Source organism: Rhinolophus sinicus, chromosome 9 (genome assembly GCF_057876585.1).
Source record: "Rhinolophus sinicus isolate RSI-liver-muscle chromosome 9, RSI-T2T, whole genome shotgun sequence".
NCBI lineage: Eukaryota > Metazoa > Chordata > Mammalia > Chiroptera > Rhinolophidae > Rhinolophus > Rhinolophus sinicus.
The window spans coordinates 19,250,433-19,275,463 of NC_142509.1; the positions used below are offsets into that span (position 1 = coordinate 19,250,433).

General features: G+C 40.2%; 1 protein-coding gene across 5 annotated transcripts in view; it reads right to left on the minus strand.

The window, feature by feature from the left end:
* The window catches only part of LOC109433834 (sodium/glucose cotransporter 1-like), an 87,510-nt gene that overhangs the window by 55,314 nt on the left and 7,165 nt on the right, over window positions 1-25,031 (minus strand). For 2 of the 5 annotated variants that reach the window (XM_074321429.2, XM_074321428.2), the window contains exons 2-4: window positions 5,956-6,307; window positions 2,610-2,702; window positions 1,609-1,680 (exon numbers count right to left, since the gene is read on the minus strand). In XM_074321429.2, coding sequence (XP_074177530.2) covers window positions 1,609-1,680; window positions 2,610-2,702; window positions 5,956-6,195 — 405 coding nt within the window. In that variant the 5' untranslated portion in view covers window positions 6,196-6,307. Of the gene's footprint in view, window positions 1-1,608; window positions 1,681-2,609; window positions 2,703-5,955; window positions 6,469-25,031 lie in introns of those variants that run through there. The other 3 variants (XM_088800903.1, XM_019710356.3, XM_074321433.2) reach the window with 3 other exon arrangements.

Genomic DNA, 25,031 nt, shown 5'->3' on the forward strand with positions numbered 1-25,031 from the left:
AGGACCCTGACAAGAGCAATTGATATCCATCAGATATCTGCTGATTAACAAAAAGCGCTGGAGTGGCAAAATTATTATTTTATCTCAATTTCCTTTAATAATACCATAATATATTTTGTTCATTAAGCAATAACCCTAATAATGAAAAAAGAAATTAATAAATCATAACATATATAAACATTGGGAGGCCAAAGCATGTTACTGTCATCTGAAAACCATTACAAGTGTCACAGTAATACAAGATAACATGGGCAGCAGATGGCTATTTTTCTGGGTACAGAATACAGAACTTTAAGGCCTAAGAGTGGCTCAGGAAAAAGACTGGGGGCCTCACTCCCAGGGAGAGATTGTGTTGCTAGAATCTTCTTATGAAAAAGAAGCTAAGGTAGGAGGCCCATTGCAAACATTTCTTTGCCACATTCAATCTCTTTCTAAACCAGGTTTACAAAAAAAGAAGATTTAAGCATAATTCAGTGTTAACACCAGGGAAATGTTTGTCCCCAAATCTCTCAGCTAACCGAGGCAAAGCCATTTCTGTTAGGTTGTTTGATCCATCAGAGTTAATGAATGTGCCTTCCTCTTCCCTTTGAATAAAGGCACCTTCTCCTCCCAAGATGAGACTTCTTTCTATAAAACGTTCCCCCAGTGTGAAGGACTGAATCCTTGCCATAGACTGGTTAACATTTGATGACAAAGACTATTTGTGAGTAAGGGCCTGCTACTTGTACAATTCTCTCAGTGTACCTTATATTCCTGTGCAGGAATATATGTATGTTTTTACATAATAAGTTACAAAGCAGCCCTGGCTCAGGCTTAGCTTGGGGCCTCAGACGTAGAGCCCTGCCAGGTTCCCACATCCTCCTCCTTCCTGAGGCAACCCCCCAACCCCACCATGGGTACGTGGCCGTGGACAGGCAGCTGCCTCTGCTGCTGTGGGGGTTTCAGGGCACTGCTCTCAGGTGGAATCGCTTTGTATAATGAATAAATTATTTAATACAACAACCACGAGTTATGTTTCCAGCCCTTAGTCTCTGTGTCCCTCCCTCCAGCATCACGCTGTTCCACACCTCCATGCTTTGGTTACACTGCTCCCTCTGCCTGAAACGACCACACACTCTACTGGCAAACACCTACTCCACCTCCAAAACCTGCTCAAACAACCTCACCTCTGTAAGACCTTTCCTGTCTTGCATCACGTACCACCTCCACCCAGTAAGCCTGAGTTTACCTTTCATCCATACCTGGCCCACGTGCCTCCTATTAGACCTATTGTCCTGCTCTGTGATGTACTCTAATTCATTGGATGCACGTCTAACTCCCATTCTAGATTGTGCGCTTCCAGAGGGCAGAACTGTCTATTTCCTATCTACGTCCTGGGACCCAGAACAATGCCTTGTACATACTAGACACGTAATAAACGACTACTGAACTAAACTGAGGTACATGGAAACATTTAGGTAAGAAATTACTTAAGAGTTAAAGGAACTACCAACGAAATGGCTTTCCTGATTGAAAAACTTCTAATTATTTTGGGTACGAGACATCTAAATTAACACAATGAAACAAGTTAAATGCCAAAGTGGGTTGCCACATGAAAGGCTCACTCACCTGCCACCATGCTAGATTTCGGCCAGCCAGGTAGAACTCTTCTACAGTCCCACGACTTCTTGACAGTATAGTCTTAAAAAAAGCCAAAGCAAAACAAAAACAAACAAATAAGAAACAATGGAACACAAGAAATCAAGCTGCTTCAGTGACAAAGGTCTCTCAAACGACTCACTTATGGGGTAAATCTCTTTAGCAGAGATGCCAAATCCATTCCCCCCTTCTTTCTTTTTGGGAATAGAAGCCTCTACCCCCTGAATTAGACGAGGGCTCTTGTCTGCCTTGCTGGAGACCAGTCTCTTCCAGCTCTGACATTGCATGGGAATGTCCACTTCTGTACACTCTTGTGAAAATAACAGTTTTATTTTTCCCCCAAATGTTAACCAGTGCCATGGTTTCTGGCAGAGTCTGGGAGGTAAGTGGTTTAGTGAATGAATGGATCAATCAGGAAGGGCAAATTTGAACATGTGCTTGGCTTCTTTCAGGACAGCAGTCATGCTGCCATTATTATGGTGTCTTTCCAGTGGTGTCCTGTCTACACAGGGTCCCTAGCTCTGATTCCTAGCCCCCAGTGTGGATAAAAGACAATCCTGGGGATTTCCTGGGTTGCCTGGGACTAGCACAACCTAAGGATAACAGCTGATTGACAGAAATGTATTTCTGTGGGAAGAGTGAACTTATTATCAACATCTGAGGTATCTGCATTATCATGGGGGTCCCCTTATATCATAAAGCCTTAAACCAAAGAAACGACTCTACGTCAGACACATTAAGTTAGTCTCATTGTATCCTTTCACTAAATATTTATCAAGAACCTACTATGTGCAGAGTTGACCTTTCCTAAGGAAGTTACCAGTGGTATGTAGGAAGAGGTGCATTAAAACTTTTAAAACAAATTTACAAAATGTTCTAAGATGAATAAAATCATCCTCTTTTCATTGAAGAAAGAACCAGACAAGAAGAAGAGATGCTGGGAAGAAGGTGACTTACACACATGTCCCTACCTCTCTTCTCTTCCCTGCTCTCTTTCTGGAATAATACAACAGTGGCAGCCAGGTTGGTAGGGTGGAAGATGCATTCAACACCTTCTCAAATCTCTGGGTGGAGATTGATAAAAAAAATAAAACAAATAATAAAAGGTATAAGTTTTTCCCCTTTAACACAGTGTAAGATCCAAGGCACAGGCAACACAGACTGATTTCCCAGTTCCCTGTGGGTGCTCTGCAGACAGAAGCTGATGACTGCCTTCAGAAAAGGGTCCCATCTGTGCCAATGTGGGCAATTTGGTTCAGTGAGAAAGGGTGGTTGGTTTAATAACTGGAACAAAATGAAGCTAGACTCCTCTACCACATCATATATAAAAGCAAATTCCAGATGTTCTAGAGAGTTACATATTCTTAAATATTCATAAAATATTACAAGAAAATTTAGAACAATATTTGTATAAACTTGGAGTGGGGGAAATTTTTCCTAAGCAAGGCAGGAAATCTAGAAGACGTGAAAAAAAAAGAGGGATAGTTGATTTCTTCAAAGTGAAGAAAAATTCAAATGACAAAAAGACACCACTACCAGAGTCTAGGCCAGTAGTTCTCAACCAGCGGTGATTTTTTGCCCCATCTGTCCAGGGGATATGTGGCAATGTCTGGAGACATTTTTGGTTGTGAATTACCAGGGGCGAGGGATATTTCTAAACATCCTGCAACACAAAGCACAGACCCCTACAACAAGGAATTATCTGGTCTCAAATGTCAGCAGTGTTTAGGTTGAGAAACACTGGCCTAGACAAATGATAGTTTGGAAAAAATGTATCAGCAATTCAAATGACAGACAGGTTGGTAACAACAAAGTCAAACAATCCAATTCAAAAATGGGCAAATACACTGGTTAGTCACAGAAGAGGAGAATCAATGGACAGTAAACTCGTGAAAAGATGCTCAACTTCACAAGGAGTCTAGGAAATGCAAATCAAAGCTACAACGAGATACCACTATTCACCTATCAGACTGGCAAAAAAGCAAACACAAAACCCAACAAGTAGCAGTAATGAGCAAGGCTGGAGAGGGCTTGGGGAAAAGGTCACACTCATGTACTACTTGTGAGAAATGTTAAATCTCAACAATCTTTGTGACTTGCCATTTAATAAAATCTACTAAAATTTCAAGTAAACATACCCTTCTGACCCAGCAACTCCAATCTAGGAATCCATGCTACACAGATTAAAAGCACCAACACATTAAGAGAAAAGGAAAGAAAAACCAACTGGGCAACAATCTAAGTGTCAATAAGTTGGGAAGAGCTGAACAGCACGCGCGTTTGGATGAATATTATGCAGCTAATAAAAACATGAGCTAGATCTGTATCTATTGACCTGTACGCCTCTGTCCATCATACAGTAAGTGAAAAAAAAGCAAGCTGAAGAATAATATATGGTATGATCACATTTTTTGTAAAGACAAAACACAAAAACTCGACATATGTGTCCATATATTTGCATAAGCACTGAGAAAAGGAAGGAAGGATACACGGTTATCTGATGAGATATCCCATGGTTATCTCAGAGAGATGGGAATGGATGGGGAAGAAGATCAGCAGATTCTTCAGATATTTATACATCTTTTCGCTTCTTACAATAAGCATGTTATACTTTCATAATTAAAAACAATATATGATTTATAAAAATAATCAAAGGAAGATAACAGTTCAAAGATGGAAAAAGATCAAAACATTCTGGATAACCATGGATGTTTTATGGCTCCAAGAAGAACAGAAGGAACAGCAGGTTTCCCTTGGAAGTGACCAGATGGCTTACTAGTCCTCTGACCTTGGCCAGACCTAGGCCCCAACTGGTCTGGGAAGAAAGCTGGGGTGGGGCTTCCTAATTCAGTAACAGCAACTGAGAGCAGGATCCCAAAACAAGTACTACTCAGAGCTCCTGCCTAGGCCACCTGGAAGGACGTTTTTCATAATTGAGGTCAATTTTAAAAAAATAATTTGTTAGAATGATTTGGAGAAATACCTCAGATTTCTCCTTTACCTTTGGAATAAGGGGCCTCTATTTTCTCTTCTGGTAAAGAATTCTCTCAATAGGGTGGATATGTCTCAATTACTCTATCTGCCCACTAGTAGCATAATATGACTCGTAAGCCCTCACAAGAGTGTCCAATGGTCGTACTTCGAAGGGCCAAATTTTGCACAGTAAGGTCCTGCTTGTGACCTGGTGAGGCACCCCAAAATAAAGGTCACACGAGCATGAAAGCTTCAGCTGGGGGTATGGCTCAACTAGAATGAAAACTCTCCCACTGGGCAGTGAACGGTGGCATTATTACCAGATGCTTCTGCTTGGTGATGCAGGCCAGGCAGAGGCCTTCGATGGTTAACAGCGTAGCTGAGGCACAATATCATGACATCAGCCAAAGCCTTCACACCCATCTGGCCTTTCACTGGAACAAGGGCCATCTCCCCCTGGGCCGGGTCTGGCCCTGAGTGGCATGGTTAAGGGACACCTTTCTGAGCGCTTACATGCTAAGTTCTAGTGGGTGAATGGCAGTAATAGAGACAGGGTCTCTTCCCTATTAAGAGAACCTTGTACTAGAAAACATAAACTCTTTATTCAAATTTCAAGAGCACACTTAGATCCGTAAGTTACGCATGCGTTAACCTGTGAGCTCTTGCTAGCAAGGCAAAGCGGTTAAGCTCACGAGTCAGATCAGGCAGCTCTAGCTTTGCATCTGAACTTCATGATTCCCTGGTTGTTACTTAACTTCTTTGAACTTCCATTTTCTCACCGGTGAACTTGGAGGAACTATGCATAACAGTGTGTGCTGCTTACAGCAGGGTTGTGAGGATGGGAGGCCCCTAAGCACCGAGTCACCAGTAGCTGTCATTCGTATGACCATCATCATGATGATTATAACAACAACTTCTTGTGAAATACTACGTAGGTTCCAGGCAGGAGGCACAGGGTCATTTGACCCAGGCGTTTATTGGGGCGGGGAAAGAAGGTGGGGTTGGTCTGAGGACACGCACTAACTCTTGGCTGGAAGGGTGGGGAGTAACGAGGCAAAGGGAGGGCAGAGAGGTCTCGGCTGAGGGCTGTGCACAGGCAGGAGCGGGCATGAGAGGGTGGGATGAGAGGTGGGGGGACCCGGTAACTGGCACAATTATTTATCGTAGAGTAAGAGTTAGTCTGGGCTGGGGCGAGCGCGAGGCGAGAGGCAGGCTCAGTAACTGTCTTTCCGAGCCATATCGGAGCCCCGGACAACAGGAGAAACCAGTAACACTGCTCCTGTCTTTATTTATAAACCCAGCCTGTGTCCAGCGCCCTGCCGTCCCCTCTGGGCTTCGACGTACCCACAGCCCGACGCCCAGGACCAGCACGACGTACAAAACCATCACCAGGATGTCTACGGCACTGTTGATGGGGAGGCCCACAGGATTCCAGTTCATGGTGATGACCCGGTTCATGACCCGGTAAAGGTCATGGCGCTGCTCCTGGACCGGCTCTTCCCATAGGCGGCGACGGTTTCGATTTTGGCTTTGGCTTTGGTTCCACCTCCGCCGCAGGGCATCCTGGGAACGGCCGCGGGGCATCCTGGGAACGGCCGCGGGGCAGCCTGGGAGTTCCCGTCAGGCACCGTGGCCCATTGCTGCCCTCTGCCCCGTTCCCGCCAGACTGCAGAGACCTCCTTCCTTAGTGGTTACTCTGTTTAGTGAAGAAAACGAAAAGCACGTCTTCACTGCTAGTCCAGGCACGATGCCATCCCTTTGTTGGCCACATTCGCTTTATCTTAGGGTAACAGTTGGTCTGGGACTAGCGTGAGGATACTGTGGCAGGCTCAGTAACTGGCTTTCCCAGCCGTGTTGGAGCCTGGGGAAAAGGAGAAACCAGTAACACTGCTTCTGTCTTTATTTATCATTTTGATATTTTGTTCATTGTGGATTTTGGCATTAATTTTGATTTATTAAAATATTTCATTAGAATATTAGCACCGCCTTAAACTTTGCCCTCAGGAAACTCTCACTTGCCTCACTCTAGTCAATGCCCTGATTACACCTACTGATCACAGAGAGTCCTCCGTTTTTTGCAGTTTGATTTTTATTGGCGATGTGCAAATTTTCAAACAAGGCCAAGTGTTACTCTCCTTGCTGTGTTTCTCTGCTAAATTGTCTTTTTAGAAATCTAATCAGCAATGCTAATAATGGTACTAGTCAACATTTACATCGTTCTTGCTAGGTGCCAGCTCTTCTATGCACTTTGCATATATTAACCCATTTGGTTCTCACAATAACCAATTAGTCTGAGTTTATGACCACAGGACAGGGAGGCTTGACCTTGTAGCCAGTCAGAAGTCTATGGTCTCAGCCTGCCGAGCAGAATTTTGTGGTCCTAGTTTAGTTCAGTGATGTCCAAAAGAAATATAATGTGAATCACAAATGTTATTTTTTCCAGCTTTATTGAGGTATAATTGACCATTACTAATTGTATATATTTAAGGTGTACTACGTGATGCTTTGATATATGTGTACATTGTGAAATAATTACCGTAATCAAGCAAATAAACATCAATGACTTTAGTTACCATTTTTGTCTGTGTGTGATGAGAACACCTGAGATTTACTGTCCTAGCAAATTTTAAGTATACGTTATTATTAACTATAGTCACCAGGCTGTACATCAGGTATCTAAAACTTATTCATCTTATAACTTAAAGCTTGTACCCTTTGATCAATATCTCCTCTTTTCCCCAACCCACTAGCTTCTAGTAACCATGATTCTACTCTGTTGCTATGAGTTAAACTTCTTAAAAAAGATTTTACTGTTCACTACATTATTTTTAAAATATTGCATAATAAGTGAAACCATGCAATATTTGTCTTTCTGTGTCTGGTTTATTTCACTTAGTATAATGTCCTCCATGTTTTTCCATGATGTTGCAAATGGCAGGATTTCCTTCTTTTTAAAGGTTGAGTAATATATATATATATATATATATATATATATATATATGCACACACACAGAGGCTGACAAAAAAATGTATACACATTTTAAGAAAGGAAAAAACTGTATTAAAATTGTAATACAGTTCTCCTTCCATCACCATATATTTGATCCCATTTACCCATGAGGGTACCATCTCCCCGCCCCCTTACCCTCTGGTACCCACTAAACTATTGTCTATGTCTATGAGTTTTTGTTTGTTTGTTTATCTTGTTCCTTTGTTGCTCTCAGTTTTATGTCCCACATATCAGTAAAAAAAAAATTATACAATGAATGACACTAGCATTTATTTGGTTAACAGCACCTTTGAGAAACGTCATACTACACATTGCTACTGTAATTCAATTCAACTTCGAAAAGTAATACATAGATAACATCTCATAAAATGTGTACATTTTTTGACACCCCAGGTATCTCTCTCTCTGTGTATATACATACATTATATATAAATTGTATGTATATATTATTCATGTAATATTATATATATATATACTACATATATTATATATATCATGTTTCCCCGAAAATAAGACTGGGTCTTCTATTAATTTTTGCTCCAAAAGACACATTACGGCTTATGTTCAGGGGATGTCATCCTGAAAAATCATGCTAGGACTTATTTTCCGGTTAGGTCTTATTTTTGGGGAAACACTGTGTGTGTGTGTGTGTGTGTGTGCGCATATATATGTGTATATATATATATATATATATATATATATATATATATATATATATTAGATCTATATATATATTAGATCTATATATCTCACATTATCCATTCATCTGTCCATGAACACTTAGGCTCTTTCCATATCTTAGTTACTATAAACAATGCTGCAACTAACATTGAGTGCAGATATCACTTTGAGATAGTGATTTAATTTCCTTTGGATGTATACCCAGAAGTAGGACTGCTAGAGTATATGGTAGTTTTATTTTTAATGTTTTGGGGACACTTTATGCTGTTTTTCAATTATGGTTGTACCAATTTACATTCTAACCAACAGCGTAGCAGTATTCTCTCTTCTCCATGTCTTCACCAACACTTGTTATCTTTTCACTTGTTGATAATCCTAACAGGTGTGAGGTGATATTTCATTATGGTTTTGATGTGCATTTCCTTGATTATTAATAATGTTGAGCATCTTTTCATGTACCTGTTGACCATTTATATGTTTTCTTTGGAGAAGCATCTCTTCAGGGCCTTTGCCCAATTTTTAATTCGGTTATTTGTTTTTTTGCTATTGAGTTGTATGAGTTCCTTACATATTTTGGATATTAAACTCTTATCAGATATATGGTTTGTAAATCTTTTCTCCCATTCTGTAGGTTGCTTTTTCATTTTGTTGATTGTTTCCTTTGCTGTGTATCACATATAATTTAAAAATTTCCAGTAGTCACATAAAAAAAGTAAAGAGGTAAAATTAATTTAAATAATATATTTTATTTAATTGAATATGTCTAAAACGTTATCACTTCAATATGTAATCAATGAAAAAATTGTTGACATTTTATATTCTTTTCCCCCCATATTAAGTCTTTGAAATCTGGTGTATATGTTACACGTGCAGTACATCTCAATTCATACACTAACTTTCCATCAGAAATAAGGTATCAAGTTGTTCTAAACATACTTAAAATTTTCCAGTAACTGAATATAGTACCAAAAATTTCATTTTCCTTTAAGTCAATGACAAAACTGGTTCATCTTTTTAGAAGAATTGATTTGATTTTGAAGCAAAAGCATATATCAATTTCAAAATTGTATCTGTCCAAGTTAACTAATTCACTAACTCTTGATGTCAACTCAATATTATTAAAATCTAAATCAAAGAGGCAATACATACTTTGAAAAGCATTTCTAAATTAATCAATATCACAAAGCATTCTTCAAATTTTTCTTGTAGTTTTTGCCGCCAATTATATCACAAAGACAGTTGCAATTAGAATCTTTGACATATTGACTCATGTTAGGAGAAATGTGTAAAATCATTATTATTGGTTTGTATTATGAAGTTTCAATTTCAACATAAATTCTTATGCTTGGCTATCTAGGTCACAAATAAGCTCTTCCTGTCTTTGACTATTCAAATTTAGCTCATTCACATATAGTACATATTAGTGAGAAACATTAGTACAGACTGCCATTTTTGTCTTTGATTATTAAATATTTGACAACCATTCCTTTTGTTTCAAGAAAATCTGGAATTGCAACTGACATTATAGTAATTCTTTGTAAAATTTCTAAGATTCAACCAATGATCATTGGCAAAAGCACATCATTAAATTCATTGCCCTCATTTCTTCATCAGTTCCATAAAATGGTGACTCATATTATTTGCACATATATACCAAATTATTTTAACAACTGAATCCATTCATGATAGTTTTCATCAAGTCTGCTTTAAAAACTAAGCACAAATATTTTTAAATATGTATGATAGGGTGGAATATGCAATATGGAAATATCAATCTCTTATTTTAAAATTATATTTGGAATTTTGACTTAACATAGCTGGAGCACTGTCCATCATGGTAAAAACATTTTTTTCCACATTTAGCTGAAATTCTTCTTTGATAAATGTAAAAGGTTAAAAATATCTCTGCCACAAATTTGATCTTTTAGGTCATGAATTGGCAACATTTGTTCATAGGTTTGTGTGTTCTATGAGACAAAATATATTCACCGTATTAATGGGGCAGTATCTCAGCTCATATGACTCAACTAAAGCTAAAGAAAGGTGCCTGCAAATTATGTATTTTTTCTTTTGTTGTTCATGCTTTTGGTGTTGTATCTAAGAAATCATTGCCTAATCCAAAGATTTATGAGTACTTATGTTTTCCTGTTTTAATTTTTAAAATTTTTATTAAATTTATTGGGGACATTGATTAGTAAAATTATATAGTTTTCAAGTGTACAGTTCTATAATACATGATCTATATATTGCATCGTGTGTTACCATCCAGGGTCAGTTCTCCTTCCATCACCAGATATTTGACCCCCTTTACCTTCTTTTACCAACCTCCTACTCCCTTATCCTCTGCTAACCAATAAACTGTTGTCTGTCTATGATTTTTTTTTTCGTTTGTCTTGTCTGTTTGTTGCTTTCAATTTTATATCCCATATATGAGTAAAGTCATATGGCTCTTGACTTTTTCTGTCTGACTTATTTTGCTTAGCATGATAATCTCAAGATCCGTCCATGCTGTTGCAAATGGCAGCATTTCATCTTTTCTAATGGCTGAGTAATATTCCAATGTACTCATATACATGTCCTACACCTTCTTTATTCAATCATATATTGAAGGACACTTTGGTTGTTTTCCATGTCTTGGCTACTGTGAATAATGCTGCAATGAACATAGTGGTACATATATCTTTATGGATATATGTTTTCAGATTTTTTTGGTCTTACATATTTTCTTTTAAGTATGTTACAGTTTTAACTCTTACAAGGTCTGACAATTAAGTTTGTGAACTCATCCTAGAAAAAGTGCTACATACCTCATTGCTGAATATCACTACAGTCACCTTTGAAGTACTCCCCTTGGGAAGCTATACACCAATGTCAGCGCCTAGTCCACCCTTCAAAGCAATTTTGAAACTCTGTCTGGAATCGCCATCAGAGCTGTCATCGTATTATCCTTGGTGTCCTGAATGTCATCAAAATATCTTCCTTTCAATATTTCCTTTATCTTTGGGTAAAGAAAGAAGTCATTGAGGGCCAGATCAGGTGAGTAGGGAGGGTGTTCCAATACAGTTATTTGTTTACTGGCTAAAAACTCCCTCACAGACAGTGCCGTGTGAGCTGGTGCATTGTCGTGATGCAAGAGCTATGAATTGTTGGTGAAAAGTTCAGGTCGTGTAACTTTTTCACGCAGGCTTTTCAGCACTTCTAAATAGTCAATTTGGTTAACTGTTTGTCCAGTTGGTACAAATTCGTAATGAATAATCCCTCTGATGTCAAAAAAGGTTAGCAACATTGTTGCAAGAAAGTTCTCAAACTTAATTGTCAGACCTCGGTACATCTAGTCCTCTGATCTGTTTTGAATTAATTTTGTACATGGTGTGAGGTAGTGGTTCAGTTTAATTTTTTTGCCTGTGGATATACAGTTTTCCCACCACCATTTGTTAAAAAGACTATTCTTTCCCCATTGACTAGTCTTGGCACCCTTATCAAAAATCAGTTGATCATAGAAATATGAGTGTATTTCTGGCCCCTTAATTCTGTTCCATTGAGCTGTATGTCTATCCCTCTGTCAGTATCACATTGTGTAGATCATTGTTGCTTTGTAGTAAAATAGGGAACTGTCAGTCCTTAAAGCTTTTTTTCAAGATTGTTTTGGCTCTTATGGGTGCTTTGAGTTTCCATATCATTTTTTGAATCAGCTTGCTAATATCTACACAGAAGCCAGCTGGGATTCTTATAAGAATTGGATTGAATCTGTAGACCATTTTGGCGAGCATTATCATCTTATTAAATCTTCCCATCCATGAACATAGGCTATATCTCCATTTGGTTAGATCTTCTTTAATTTCTTTCCACAATGATTAGCAGTTTTCAGAGTATAAGTTTTGCACTGCAATTGTTAAATTTATTCCTAAGTATTCTACTCTTTTTGATGTTCCTGTAAATGGAATTATTTTCTTAGTTTCATTTTTGGATCATTGCTAGTGTACAGAAATGCAATTAATTTTCTCCCAGCATCATTGAGATATAATTGTCAAACAAAAATTATATATGTTTATGGTGTACAATGTGAAGTTTTGATATATGTATACACTGTGAAATGATTACCATAATCAAGCTAATTGTCATATCCATCACCTCACATAGTTATACTTTTTTCGTGGGGTAAGAATATATAAGATCTGTTTTCTTAGTAAAGTTCAATTATACAATATAGTATTGTATTATGTTGTGCATTAGATCTCCAGGACTTATTCTTCTTGCTTAACTTAAACTTTGTACCCTTTGACCAACATTTCACAATTAATTTTTGTTGATATTGTAACCTGCAACTTTGCTGTGTTTGTTCATCAGGTCTAGTAGTGTTTTGGTGGATTCCTTAGGATTTTCTATCTACAAGGTAATGTCATCTATGAATAGAGACAGTTTTACTTCTCTCCTTTCAATCTGGATACCTTTTATTTCTTTTTCTTGCCTAATTGCTCTGGCTAGAACCTCTTTCCCTTACCATGACCATTTGATAAGCTTCACTAATTGCAGCTGATTGTTCTATCTTCAACAATACTGTGGGGATATACATTACTTCATAGACTGACCCAATTAAATTTAGACTCATTTTCAGAGAGAGTTTTGAGGTCAGTGTTTGAGATTTGTTCTGACCCCAGAAGGGCTCTTCTTCGTTGTCTCTTTCCTGATTTTCTCTGATAAACTAGGTGGCCTGTGGTTTACTTATATCGAATGAAGCTACCAATCTCCTCTTCATTGCATTTCACCACAAGCTCCATTGTTTTGAGAGCCTTTAGGTTTGAACTTCCTCTTACTGTGTTGCAAAGAAAGTCAGTTTCTTTGGGAAGGGCTTCAACCTCCTTTCCTTTTGTTTCATCCTGCCTTCCTCCCTGGGCAAAATCTCTGACTCGTAACTCTGTGGCTGGGGGCTAGTGGTGGCTTCTCTCTGAGTGACAATCCTGTTTTAGGAGCTGGGCACTCATCAGGGGTCCTCTGATCTTCTTGGCTTGCTTCTCTCACTTTACAAATGAGCTTGGGAAAGGGTGATAGGTGTGCCAGTATTTTCACTGTGCTGCCCCCAAGGTGGAGCCTCTGTGTCACAAGTGAAGGTTGAGCAGGAAAGAGCCCCTACCTCTTGCCACACTCACCTGGAATTTAGCCTCTGCTACAGGTAGCTGGGGAGCAGCGGTGCAAGGTATGCACTGGTGGGATGAAAAATGCTGATGGACTGCCTCCCTCAGGAAGATACTATTGCCCTTGATTTGGAGCTGGGTTAAGAGGATGCTGTGTGTTCTTGGCTGTATCTACCTGGAGTGGAATTTCCATCACATTAGGTTGGGGGGGCGAGGGAAGGAAGGGAACAGGTCATGGTTGAAATACTAAAGACTCTCACTGCTTTTGCCAAGTTTTAGTAGACCTTCTTGAATAAATATTTCGGAATCTTCTTCGGTGACATCATAAAAATGGCGGCGTGAGGTGAGCCCCTTGAAATATCCCCTGGAATTTACAACAGATTGAACAACTGTAACTCCACAAAGGATTCCCTGCACAGCAGACAGGCAAGATGAAGGGTCTCACTACTGAATTCACCTAAAGGTAGACGAATTGCGTGAGCGGGGAGGAGGGAAGGGGAGAAGTGCGGAGACGGAGCCGCGCAGGTGCAGGACGCAGACCTAGCTCAGTGCTCCGAGCTTGCTGCTTCCCAGAACTACCGCAGCTGCAGGAGAGGGAAGAACTCGCACTGCTAGGGCTCCGCTTATGGCCCACAGGGCTGAGAGGGCAGCATATAACACGGCTGAACCCAACGCTCACAGCAGAGACCTCGGAGCAAAGACTGAGGGAAGAAGGCTGAAAACGGTGGTTTAAGCCCTCACTGCCGAGCAGAGAACAGAAACCTTAGGCCCTGAGACTAGCTGCCGCCTCCCTACCCTCCCAGAGCTCGCTCTGCCCCCACCTGCCTGGTGCTAGAAGTGGAACAGTAGCAGTGTCAGATCAAAAGAACAGAATATTTGCTGTTCTGAGAACTGTGGTCCTCAGACACAGATTCGCAGCCCAACTAGTTCCGGCAAAGGGGAGGGAGCTGTGGAAGGAGGACTGGCTGTGGTGGTGGTCACCACCATTGCTCTGGGCCACCTCTCACAACCCATCCTATCCCTGTACCCACCTATCTGGGCAGATCCCTGCAGGAGTAAACAGAGCTGCTGAAACACACAGACTCTGAACCTGGTGCAGGAAGAGCTTTGGAACTTCAAAAGCTCTCCGCATCCCCACACAGACATGGCACCCTATGACCCAGGTGAACTGTTCACAGAGAAGAAGCCCGCCTTCCAAGGAATCCCCCATTGTGTGAGAAGCCGGAATAGTGCAGAGAAAACATAACACTACAGTGTGAGAGAGAATAAAAGGCTGCAGTCAGAGAGAAAATAGAACATTCTACCAACATACTGGAAAACAAAAGAAAGACCTCTACCTGTCGGCAGAACCCACTCCTGTAAATGTCTAGGAAGAGAAATAATAAATCATTAATTGCCATGAATAACCAAGGCACAAGACAGCTCAGATAGAAAACGAAAAGTCTCAAGAAAATAAACTTAAAGACATGGAAATATGTGACTTAAATGACAGAGAATTCAAGATTGCAGTTCTGAAAAAATACAAAGAGATGCAAGAAAACACAGACAGGCAGTTTAATGAACTCAGAAACACAATCGAACAACAAAATGAACATTTTACAAAAGAGATTGAAATTTTAAAAAGAACCAAATAGAATTTCTGGAGATTAAGAACTCAATAGAAGAAATCAAGAATGAAATATCCAGCTTAGGTAGTAGATTTGACCAGATGAAGTAAAGAATCAGTGACGTCGAAGATAGAAACCTGGAAATGACATGGATAGCAGAAGAAAAAAACTTGAGACTTAAAAGAAATGAAAGAACTGTACAAGAACTTTCTGACTCCATCAGAAAGAGCAATATAAGAATAATGGGCATACCAGAAGGAGAAGAAAGAGAGAAGGGAACAGAGAGTATATTCAAGCAGTTGATGGAACTTCCCAAACTTGTGGAAAGAACTGGATCCTTGAATCCAAGAAACAAATAGAACACCTAATTATCTCAACCCCAACAGGCCTTCTCCAAGGCATATTGTATAGAAGCTGTCAAAAATTAATGACAAAGAAAGAATCCTCAAGGTAGCCAGGGAAAAGAAGATGGTAACCTACAAAGGGAAGCCCATTAGAATATCATCAGATTTTTCGGTAGAAACTCTGCAAGCCAGGAGGGAGTGGAACCAAATATTCAAACTATTGAAAGAGAGAAACTATGAGCCAAGAATAATGTAGCCAGCAAAGATATCCTTTAGATATAAAGGAGGACTAAAGACCTTTCCAGACAGACAGAGCTGAGGGAATTTTGTAACACACAACCTGCACTACAAGAAATACTAAAGGAGTCTATTCGATCACCATCAACAGGGACAATCTGTGGCAACCAAAACATAAAAAAGGGGGAGAGTAAAGGCCGGAACCGAGATACGGGAATGGGGAAAGTAAGCATGCTGAAGAAATTGAATACTCTAAATATCAAGCTTTCTTTTACATAAACTTAATGGTAGCCACTCAAAACAAAATTCAGAACTGAAATATATACTGTAATAAAAGAAGAAACAGAGGGAAAATTCACAGTATACCACCACACAGAAATAACAGACAACAACAAAAAGGTAAAGAAACAATGGAGACACAGTCTTACCAGAAAACTAAAGATAGAATGATAGGAAATCCTCACATATCAATAATCACCCTAAGTGTAAATGGAATAAACTCACCAATAAAAAGGCACCGAGTAGCAGATTGGATCAAAAAACTAAACCCAACCATATACTGTCTCCAAGAGACACATCTCAGCTACAAGGATAAGCATAGACTCAAAATGAACGGGTGGAAATTGACACCTGAAGCAAATGGTATCCAGAGAAAATCAGGTGTAGCTATACTGATATCAGATGAAAGAGACTTCAGGGTAAAAAAGGTAACAAGAGACAAAGATGGACATTTCATAATGGTAAACGGGACTATACAACAAGAAGACATAACAGTCATCAATATTTATGCCCCCAATCAGGGAGCACCGAAATATACCAAGCAACTACTAACAGAACTAAAGGGAGAAATTGACCAAAACACAATTATACTTGGGCAACTAAATACCTCACTGACAGCTATGGATAGATCATCCAAACAGAAAAGAAATAAAGAAAAAGCAGCCCTAAAAGACACATTAGATGAAATAGACATTTACAGAGCACTTCATCCTAAAACATCAGACTATACATTCTTTTCTAGTGTACATGGAATTCTCAAGGATAGACCATATATTGGGACATAAAACTAACCTCAGCAAATTTTAGAAGATTGAAATCATACCAAGCATATTCTCTGATCACAAGCCTTTGAAATTGGATGTCAACTGCAAAAAGAAAGCAGGAAAAACCACAAATACATGGAGATTAAACAACGTACTTTTAAACAACAACCGGGTCAAAAAAGAAATAAGAGGAGAGATCAAAAGATACATATAAACAAATGACAATGAAAATACATCCTACCAAAATTTTGGGGATGCAGCAAAAGCAGTTTTAAGAGGGAAATTTATCTCATTACACGCCTATCTCAAGAAACAAGAAAAATCCCAAATAAATAACCTCATGTTACACCTTAAAGAACTAGAAAAAGAAGAACGAATGAAACCCAGGTCACAGAAGAAGGGAAATAATAAAAATCAGAGCAGAACTCAATGAAATAGAGAACAAAAACACAATAGAAAAAAATAATGTGACAAAGAGCTGGTTCTTTGAAAAGATTAACAAAATTGACAAACCTTTGGCTAGACTCACTAAGATGCAAAGAGAAAAGCCACTAATAAACAAAATCAGAAATGAAAGAGGGGAAGTTATCATGGATGCCACAGAAATACAAAGGATCATTCAAGAATACTATGAAGGACTATATGCCTCCAAATTCAATAACCTAGAAGAAATGGACAAGTTCTTAGAAACATATGGCCTTCCTAGGCTGACCCATGAAGAATTGGAAAATCTAAATAGACTGATCACCAGTAACGAAATTGAATCAGTCATCCAAAACCTTCCCAAAAGCAAAAGTCCAGGACCAGATGGCTTTACTAGTGAATTCTACCAAACCTTCAAAGAGGACCTAATACCAGTCCTGCTCAAACTCTTCCAAAAATTGAAGAGGAGACAGTACTCCCTAACTCATTTTGTGAGGCCAACATTACCCTGATACCAAAACCTGGTAAGGACAACACACAAAAAGAAAACTACAGACCAATATCTCTGACGAATACAGATGCAAAAATCCTAAACAAAATTCTAGTAAATCGAATGCAACAATACGTTAAAAAGATTATTCATCACGACCAAGTGAGGTTTAGCCCAGGGGCACAAAGATGGTTCAACATATGCAAATCCATCAATGTGACACATCACATAAAGAAACTAAAGGACAAAAATCATATGATTATATCAATTGATGCAGAAAAAGCATTTGACAAGATACAGCATCCATTTATGATTAAAATACTTAATAAATTAGGTATAGAAGGAAAATAGCTTAACATAATAAAGGCCATTTATGACAAACCCTCAGCTAATCTCATAATTAACAGTGAAAATCTGAAGCCCTTTGCTCTATGTTCAGGAACTGTCCCCTATCACCTCTGCTTTTCAACATAGTGTTGGAAGTCCTCACCAGAGCAATCAGGCAAGAGAAAGAAATAAAAGGCATCCAAATTGGGAATGAAGAAGTTAAATTGTGACCCTTTGCAGATGACATGATGCTATATATAGAAAACCCTAAAGACTCCACCAAAAAGCTATTAGAAACAATTAACGAACACAGTAAAGTTGCCGGCTACAAAGTCAATGTACAAAAGTCCATTGCATTCCTATATACTAACAATGAAATCTCAGAAAAAGAAAAAAATTCCTTTTGCAATTGCAGCAAAAAGAATAAAATACATAGGTATAAACTTAACCAAGGATGTGAAAGACCTATATGATGAAAACTATAAGACATTTTTAAAAGAAATTGAAGAAGACACAAAGAAATGGAAAGACATTCCGTGCTCATGGATTGGCAGAATCGACATAGTTAAAATGGCCATATTACCCAAAGCAATATGCAGATTTAATGCAAACCCCATCAAAATCCCAATGGCAGTTTTTAAAGAAATAGAACAAAAAATCATCAGATTTGTTTGGAACCACAAAAGACCCGGAATAGCCATAGCAATCTTAAGAAAAAAGTTCAATGCTGGATGTATCACACTCCCTGACTTTAGCTTGTACCACAGGGCTACAATAATCAAAGCAGCATAGTATTGGCAGAAAAACAGACACATAGACCAATGGAATAGAATGGAGAACTCAGAACTAAAACCACATAAATATGGACAGATAATTTTTGACAAAGAAGCAAAAAACATATAATGGAGAAAAGACAGTCCCATCAATAAATGGTGATGGGAGAACTGGAAAGCCACGTGCAAAAGAATGAAACTGGACTGCTATTTGTCACTATGTACCAAAATTAATTCAAAATTGATCAAAGACTTAAGCATAAGACCTGAAACAATAAACTGCATAGAAGAAAACATAGGTACTAAACTTATGAACCTTGGGTTCAAAGAGCATTTTATGAATTTGACTCCAAAGGCAAGGGAAGTAAAAGCTATAATAAATGAATGGGACTATATCAAACTTAAAATCTTCTGCACAACAAAAGAAACCATCTACAAAATAAAGAGGCAATCAACTGAATGGGAGAAGATTTTTGCAAACAGTGCCTCCGATAAGGGGCTAATATCCAAAATATACAAGGAACTCATGAACTCAACAACAAAAATAAACAAACAACCCAATTGATAAATGGGCCGAGGACCTAAAGAGACATTTCTCCAAAGAGGACATACAAATGGCAAATAGACATATAAAAAAATGCTCAACATCACTAATCATCAGAGAAATGCAAATAAAAACTACAATGAGATATCACCTCACCCCAGTCAGAATGGCTATCATCAACAAGACAAATAGTAACAAGTGCTGGAGAGGCTGTGGAGAAAAAGGAACCCTCATGCACTGTTGGTGGGAATGCAGACTGGTACAGCCGTTATGGAAGGCAGTGTGGAGGTTTCTCAAAGAATTACGAATAGAATTGCCATATGACCCAGCAATCCCTCTTCTGGGTATCTACCCAAAAAATCTGAAAACATTTAGAGATAAAGACACGTGTGCTCCAATGTTCATTGCAGCTTTGTTTACGGTGGCCAAGACATGGAAACAAACAAAATGTCCTTCGATAGATGAATGGATAAAGAAGTTGTGGTATATATACACAATGGAATACTATTCGGCTGTAAGAAAAGATGATATAGGAACATTTGTGACAACATGGATGGATCTTGAGAGAGTAATGCTGAGCAAAACAAGTCAGACAGAAAAAGCAGAGAACCATGTGATTTCACTGATATGTGGTATATAAACCAAAAACAACAAAAGAACAAGACAAACAAATGAGAAACAGAAACTCATAGACACAGACAATAGTTTAGTGGTTGCCAGAGGGTAAGGGGTGCGGGGGGTGCGGGGTGGGAGATGAGGGTAAGGGGGATCGAATATATGGTGATGGAAGGAGAACTGACTCTGGGTGATGAACACACAATGGGATTTATAGATGATGTAATACAGAATTGTACACCTGAAATCTATGTAATTTTACTAACAATTGTCACCCCAATAAATTAAAAAAAAAAAAAAAATTACGAGTAGTATTGACATATGACCCAGCAATCCCTCTCCCGGGTATCTACCCAAAAAATTTGAAAACATTTATCCATAAAGACAAGTGTGCTCCAATGTTCATTGCAGCTTTATTTACGGTGGCCAAGACATGGAAACAAACAAAATGTCCTTCGATAAATGAATGGATAAAGAAGTTGTGGTATATATACACAATGGAATACTATTCGGCGGTAAGAAAAGATGATATAGGAACATTGGTGACAACATGGATGGATCTTGAGAGAGTAATGCGGAGCGAAACAAGTCAGACAGAAAAAGCAGAGAACCATGTGATTTCACTGATATGTGGTATATAAACCAGAAACAACAAAAGAACAAGACAAACAAATGAGACACAAAAACTCATAGACACAGACAATAGTTTAGTGGTTACCAGAGGGTAAGGGGGGAGGCTGGTGGTAGATGAGGGTAAAGGGGATCAAATATATGGTGATGGAAGGAGAACTGACTCTGGGTGGTGAACACACAATGTGATTTATAGATGATGCAATACAGAATTGCACACCTGAAATCTATGTAACTTTACTAACAATTATCACCCAATAAACTTTAATAAAAAAATAAAATAAAAAAATAAACATTTCATTTTCTGTTTGCCCTTAGTCCATTCCCAGAGACTTGAAATATATATTTAAATAGATTCATTTAATTTATTAAGTCTATATGAAGACTTTAAATATTTATATATAAAGACTATATATTTCTTAAAATTTATATACTTTATACATTTTAAAATTAATATACTATATTTTATGTATTATTGTAAATATACAATTATTAAGTACATAAGCACATATATTTGAGAAATAATTTTCACCAGTTTTTTTTGGGAGTGGGTCTGTGGAGCTCTTCACATTGCCATTCCAGAAGTGGGATTCTCCCTCTCCCCAACTCGTTTTTGAAGCTCTAGATGTGGATGCCCACTAGCTCCCACTGCAGGAAGACTTGAGGATAGATGCTCCAGTGATTCAAACTTTTTACCTTCTTTTTTTATTAAATAAATTTTTTTTGCGGGCCACACATTAATTCGTATACTAAAACTCTTGTTACCTTGAATTTTAATTTTCTAAGCCCTTCTGGCGGCAGAGCACTCCTAACCTGGCTAGCGCCTAAGGCAGTCCTCTTTTAGGACTGGATCCATGCTCTCCACCCCATCACTGTACAGGGAGACATGAGAAACCAGCTAGTTTTAAGTGCCAGCCCTCTTCCAGCATTCATGCCACCTGGTGGGCAAATTTTGTGTAGACCACCGTCAGCCTAGATTAGATTTCGTGGTCTCTGGCACCCTCCAGCGATGAAACATCTCAGCCTGGTGGTTAGTGGTAGTTTGACCGCATTTCATTTGTGAAGAAGTGGTGTTTGACCCAGTGAGTATGCTGGCCCTTTACAAGGAAGCAGATTCGGAGCTTGGTAGCTGAGTGGCAAAAGTAATCAACCTGTGTACCTATGCCCACAGGCTGCGGGCTGGCATTTCCCCTGGGGTGAGTCAGGTTTGGACTCCCGGGGAGGGCATTCAAGGTGTGTGCTCCCCCAGGTCTCTAGCTCAGTATTCCTCCCAGGTCAGTGTCCAGAGGAGCCCCACTGGTTTGGACTCATGTACCCGTTCTCAGCAGATTTTGGTGGTAGTCACACAGGAGATAATAGGAGCATCATAGTATAGTCCTCCCAGGTTTGCTGGCCAGCAGGGAAAAGATTGAGAAGAGAGCCTGGTTTGGAGTCTTTTTATTTTTAAATACTTAGACCCTCCAAGAACATAAAGCATCCTTTTCCCTCCTTTGTTAGGGTTCCTTCTCTCCCAGATCCTTTCTTCCCCGTATCACTTAGCAATAGGTGATCTCCTTAATCACTGAGAGTCAGTTATTCCTCGCAGACAATTTCCTTCCAGCAGAGAGGGTGTCTACTGGGGTTGACCAAATTGCAAACATCCCACCACCCCATCCCTCTATTGGTTGTCAAGCCAAATTGCCTGAATTTGTGACCCAAAGGTGGAGAGGCCTGTTGTTCTTTTGACCACCCGGAATCTATGATGGTTTGTACTCCGGAGCTGCATCCCGTGCTCCATTTAGCTTGACTGGCTGACCAGGGGGTCTAGTTGCTTGTGAAGGATCATTGAGAAAAAACAAAATCCAATCCTCCTTGACAGTAGTATGTCCTGGAATGTTGGTTTTAATTCTTGCAGGCCAAACCTCCCTGCCTTCCAACCTTCCAGGCAATTTCCCATATGAAAAGTCCTAAAACGGGTGGAGAGATGATCTTTTTTGAAGAACATGGCATTGCGGTCCATCCTGTGTGAGGCCATCCCTGAAGTCAGCAGTTGTGTACGCTAAGACGTCATTAGGGATGTGGAAAGACAACAGGGTGACTTCCTCCATCCACAAAACTTGGAGGCAGGGAATGTTTGAAGAGAGAAAGCTGCATGTATAGCCTCACTGTCACCATACAAAACCTCTGGGAGAGGCGAGGACAAAGGAAAATTGGTTCCCTCCTTTTCGACATGCAATGCAGCCTGTATGTGCTCTGGGACACATGACTGGCCCATCGCTTGTTACTAGAGCGAGGCCTGAGGCATTTGCAAGAGTGTTTGTATTTGGTCCCAAGTTGTTGTAGCTTCTCAGTCCATTAGATAATCTCAATTTCTTTTATACACTACTGGACCAGCTTCTCTAATGACGCTATTCTGGGATTAAACCTCGCTCATCCTACCGTGTTTCTCCGAAAATAAGACCTAACCGGAAAATAAGCCCTACCATGATTTTTCAGAATGACATCCCCTGAACATAAGCCCTAATGTGTCTTTTGGAGCAAACCTTAATGTAAGGCCTGGTCTTATTTTCAGGGAAACACGGTAGTAGACCTTGCCTTCCACAGCTCATTGGAGAGGGGAAGAACATCGGCACCCATTCTTTGCCCCCTCGCCACAATCGCCATCCCAAAGCAAGCTGCCTGTGTTCTCACTGGCTGACCTATCCCATCCGGTTGAGCCTCAGTTTGGATCAGGCTGACCAGCAGTTGGGTTGTTCGGTCACCACACTCTCTTTCTGCTGTTCCCTGTGGCATCTGCCTGTTTGCATTCTGCAGGACCAATGTTTGGAGGCCTCATCCCTCAGAACATGGGATAAAGTGAAGGTGTGAGCCCAGAAATTTTGATGCGAAATATTGGACTGTTTCCCACCAGTCTTCGATGAAGACTACTCAAAACCAATCAGCCTTGTCTACTACGGAGAAGTAGATTTCTCCCTTCAGCAAATGGTAATTGATTTCTACCTGTACCAGGGGATTGATGTTTGAATTAATCTTTCCCACTCACCCTGCCCTAGGTCCCTTTAGATTCTACCTGGCTACACCGGGCCACAGGTGAGTGAGGTGTATTGATGTACCCTAAACAAATTCCATCATGGTACCTCCCATTTCCTGTCTCCTACTTCTCTCTGAAAGAACACATTTTCATTTTGATTTTGGCTTTCAGATCAATGATCAATGATAGCAACTGGTGGGGGATGACTCCTGTTTCCAGGACATCTTGTGATACTGTGTTGTGTCAATCGGGGTCGAGTCAAACCATACAAGTAATTTGAACTGGAAATCTTTAAAGAATTGTTAACCCATGAAGAGGTTAACTTGGTAAAAGGGCTCTGAGAGGTACACTAATGTACCATCTGCTACCTCTATGCCGAGGGAGGCTGGACATCGAAGGAACTAAGGGCTTAGGAGAGGGACTCCACACAGGCTGAGGCTCTGACCTTTTCCAAGAGGGCATGGCTTTGCAGGGATAAGCAGCCTGCCAGAGGCAAAGAAATGTGCCCCGTGGGCATGGGCCAGGGCTGGTCCATAGACGTGGTCACCACTGCAGAGGGTGGGAATGGGCTGGGCAGGTCTGCAGGAGCAGCTCCTGGGGTGGGGTGACGGCTGCCTGAGCATGCTGCAGGCGCTGGTCTGTATAAGTGGCAGCCAGGGGATATATGTTTGAATTAATAATCTTTCTCACATTGCCCCTCCAGGGAGCTGGGAAATGGTGTCCTGGGCTAAGCAGTTGCTTTCTGGAAGAATACTCTGGAAGGGGAACCAAAGCTTTGGTGGTCAGCAATCTGTTGGAAACTTGGGTGGCCAAGGGCTAAGTGTTACAGGGGCTACCCTCATCTCCCCACCCATCCTACTGTAGGTGGGGATATAGGCCTCTGAGATTTGGGAGGCAAGGGTTACGCGTAAAATCAGAGGGAAGTCTTGGAACACAGAAAACCCCTGGGGTACAGGGCCAGATTCCAGGTCTCAGGAGGGAAGACTCTTCATGAACAAGTGCTTCCAGGTGTGCTAGCTGAGTGACTGCTGTCTAGGGGTGCGTGGTGACTGCTTCAAGTTGAAGCACTATTCTGGTAACTCCGTTGGGGTAAGCTGGTGGTTTCTGGGGGTGGTTAAATGTGGGAATTTACTGCCTTACCAGGTCACTTCTTACTCCAACCCAGGAGACACCCCATTCCAGTTCCAATGTGGAGGACGACCTGCAGGGGCCTCCTTTTCGATGCCCCCAGGTGTTAAATCTTTCTTGCAGATGATGGGCCCCAAAGCTGAACAAGAAAGAGGAGAGAAACCCTGGGGAGGTGGTGGTGGTGTTTCCCACTCCTTTGCTCACATTCTGGGCCCCTGTACGTGGGCTGGGATTTGCTTGGCTTTGCCACTGGGTGTCGCTGTCTGCTCGTATAGCAGCACAGGGAGGAGACATTCCTGCCCAGGCGGGAGTAGTAAAGAACAGGGCAGCTGCAATGAGTTAGTGGTATGCAGACCCGACTGCACCAGCTCACGAGAACTGATACTGAATGATCTCTTCCAACTCTGTTCAGTGATACACCTTAGT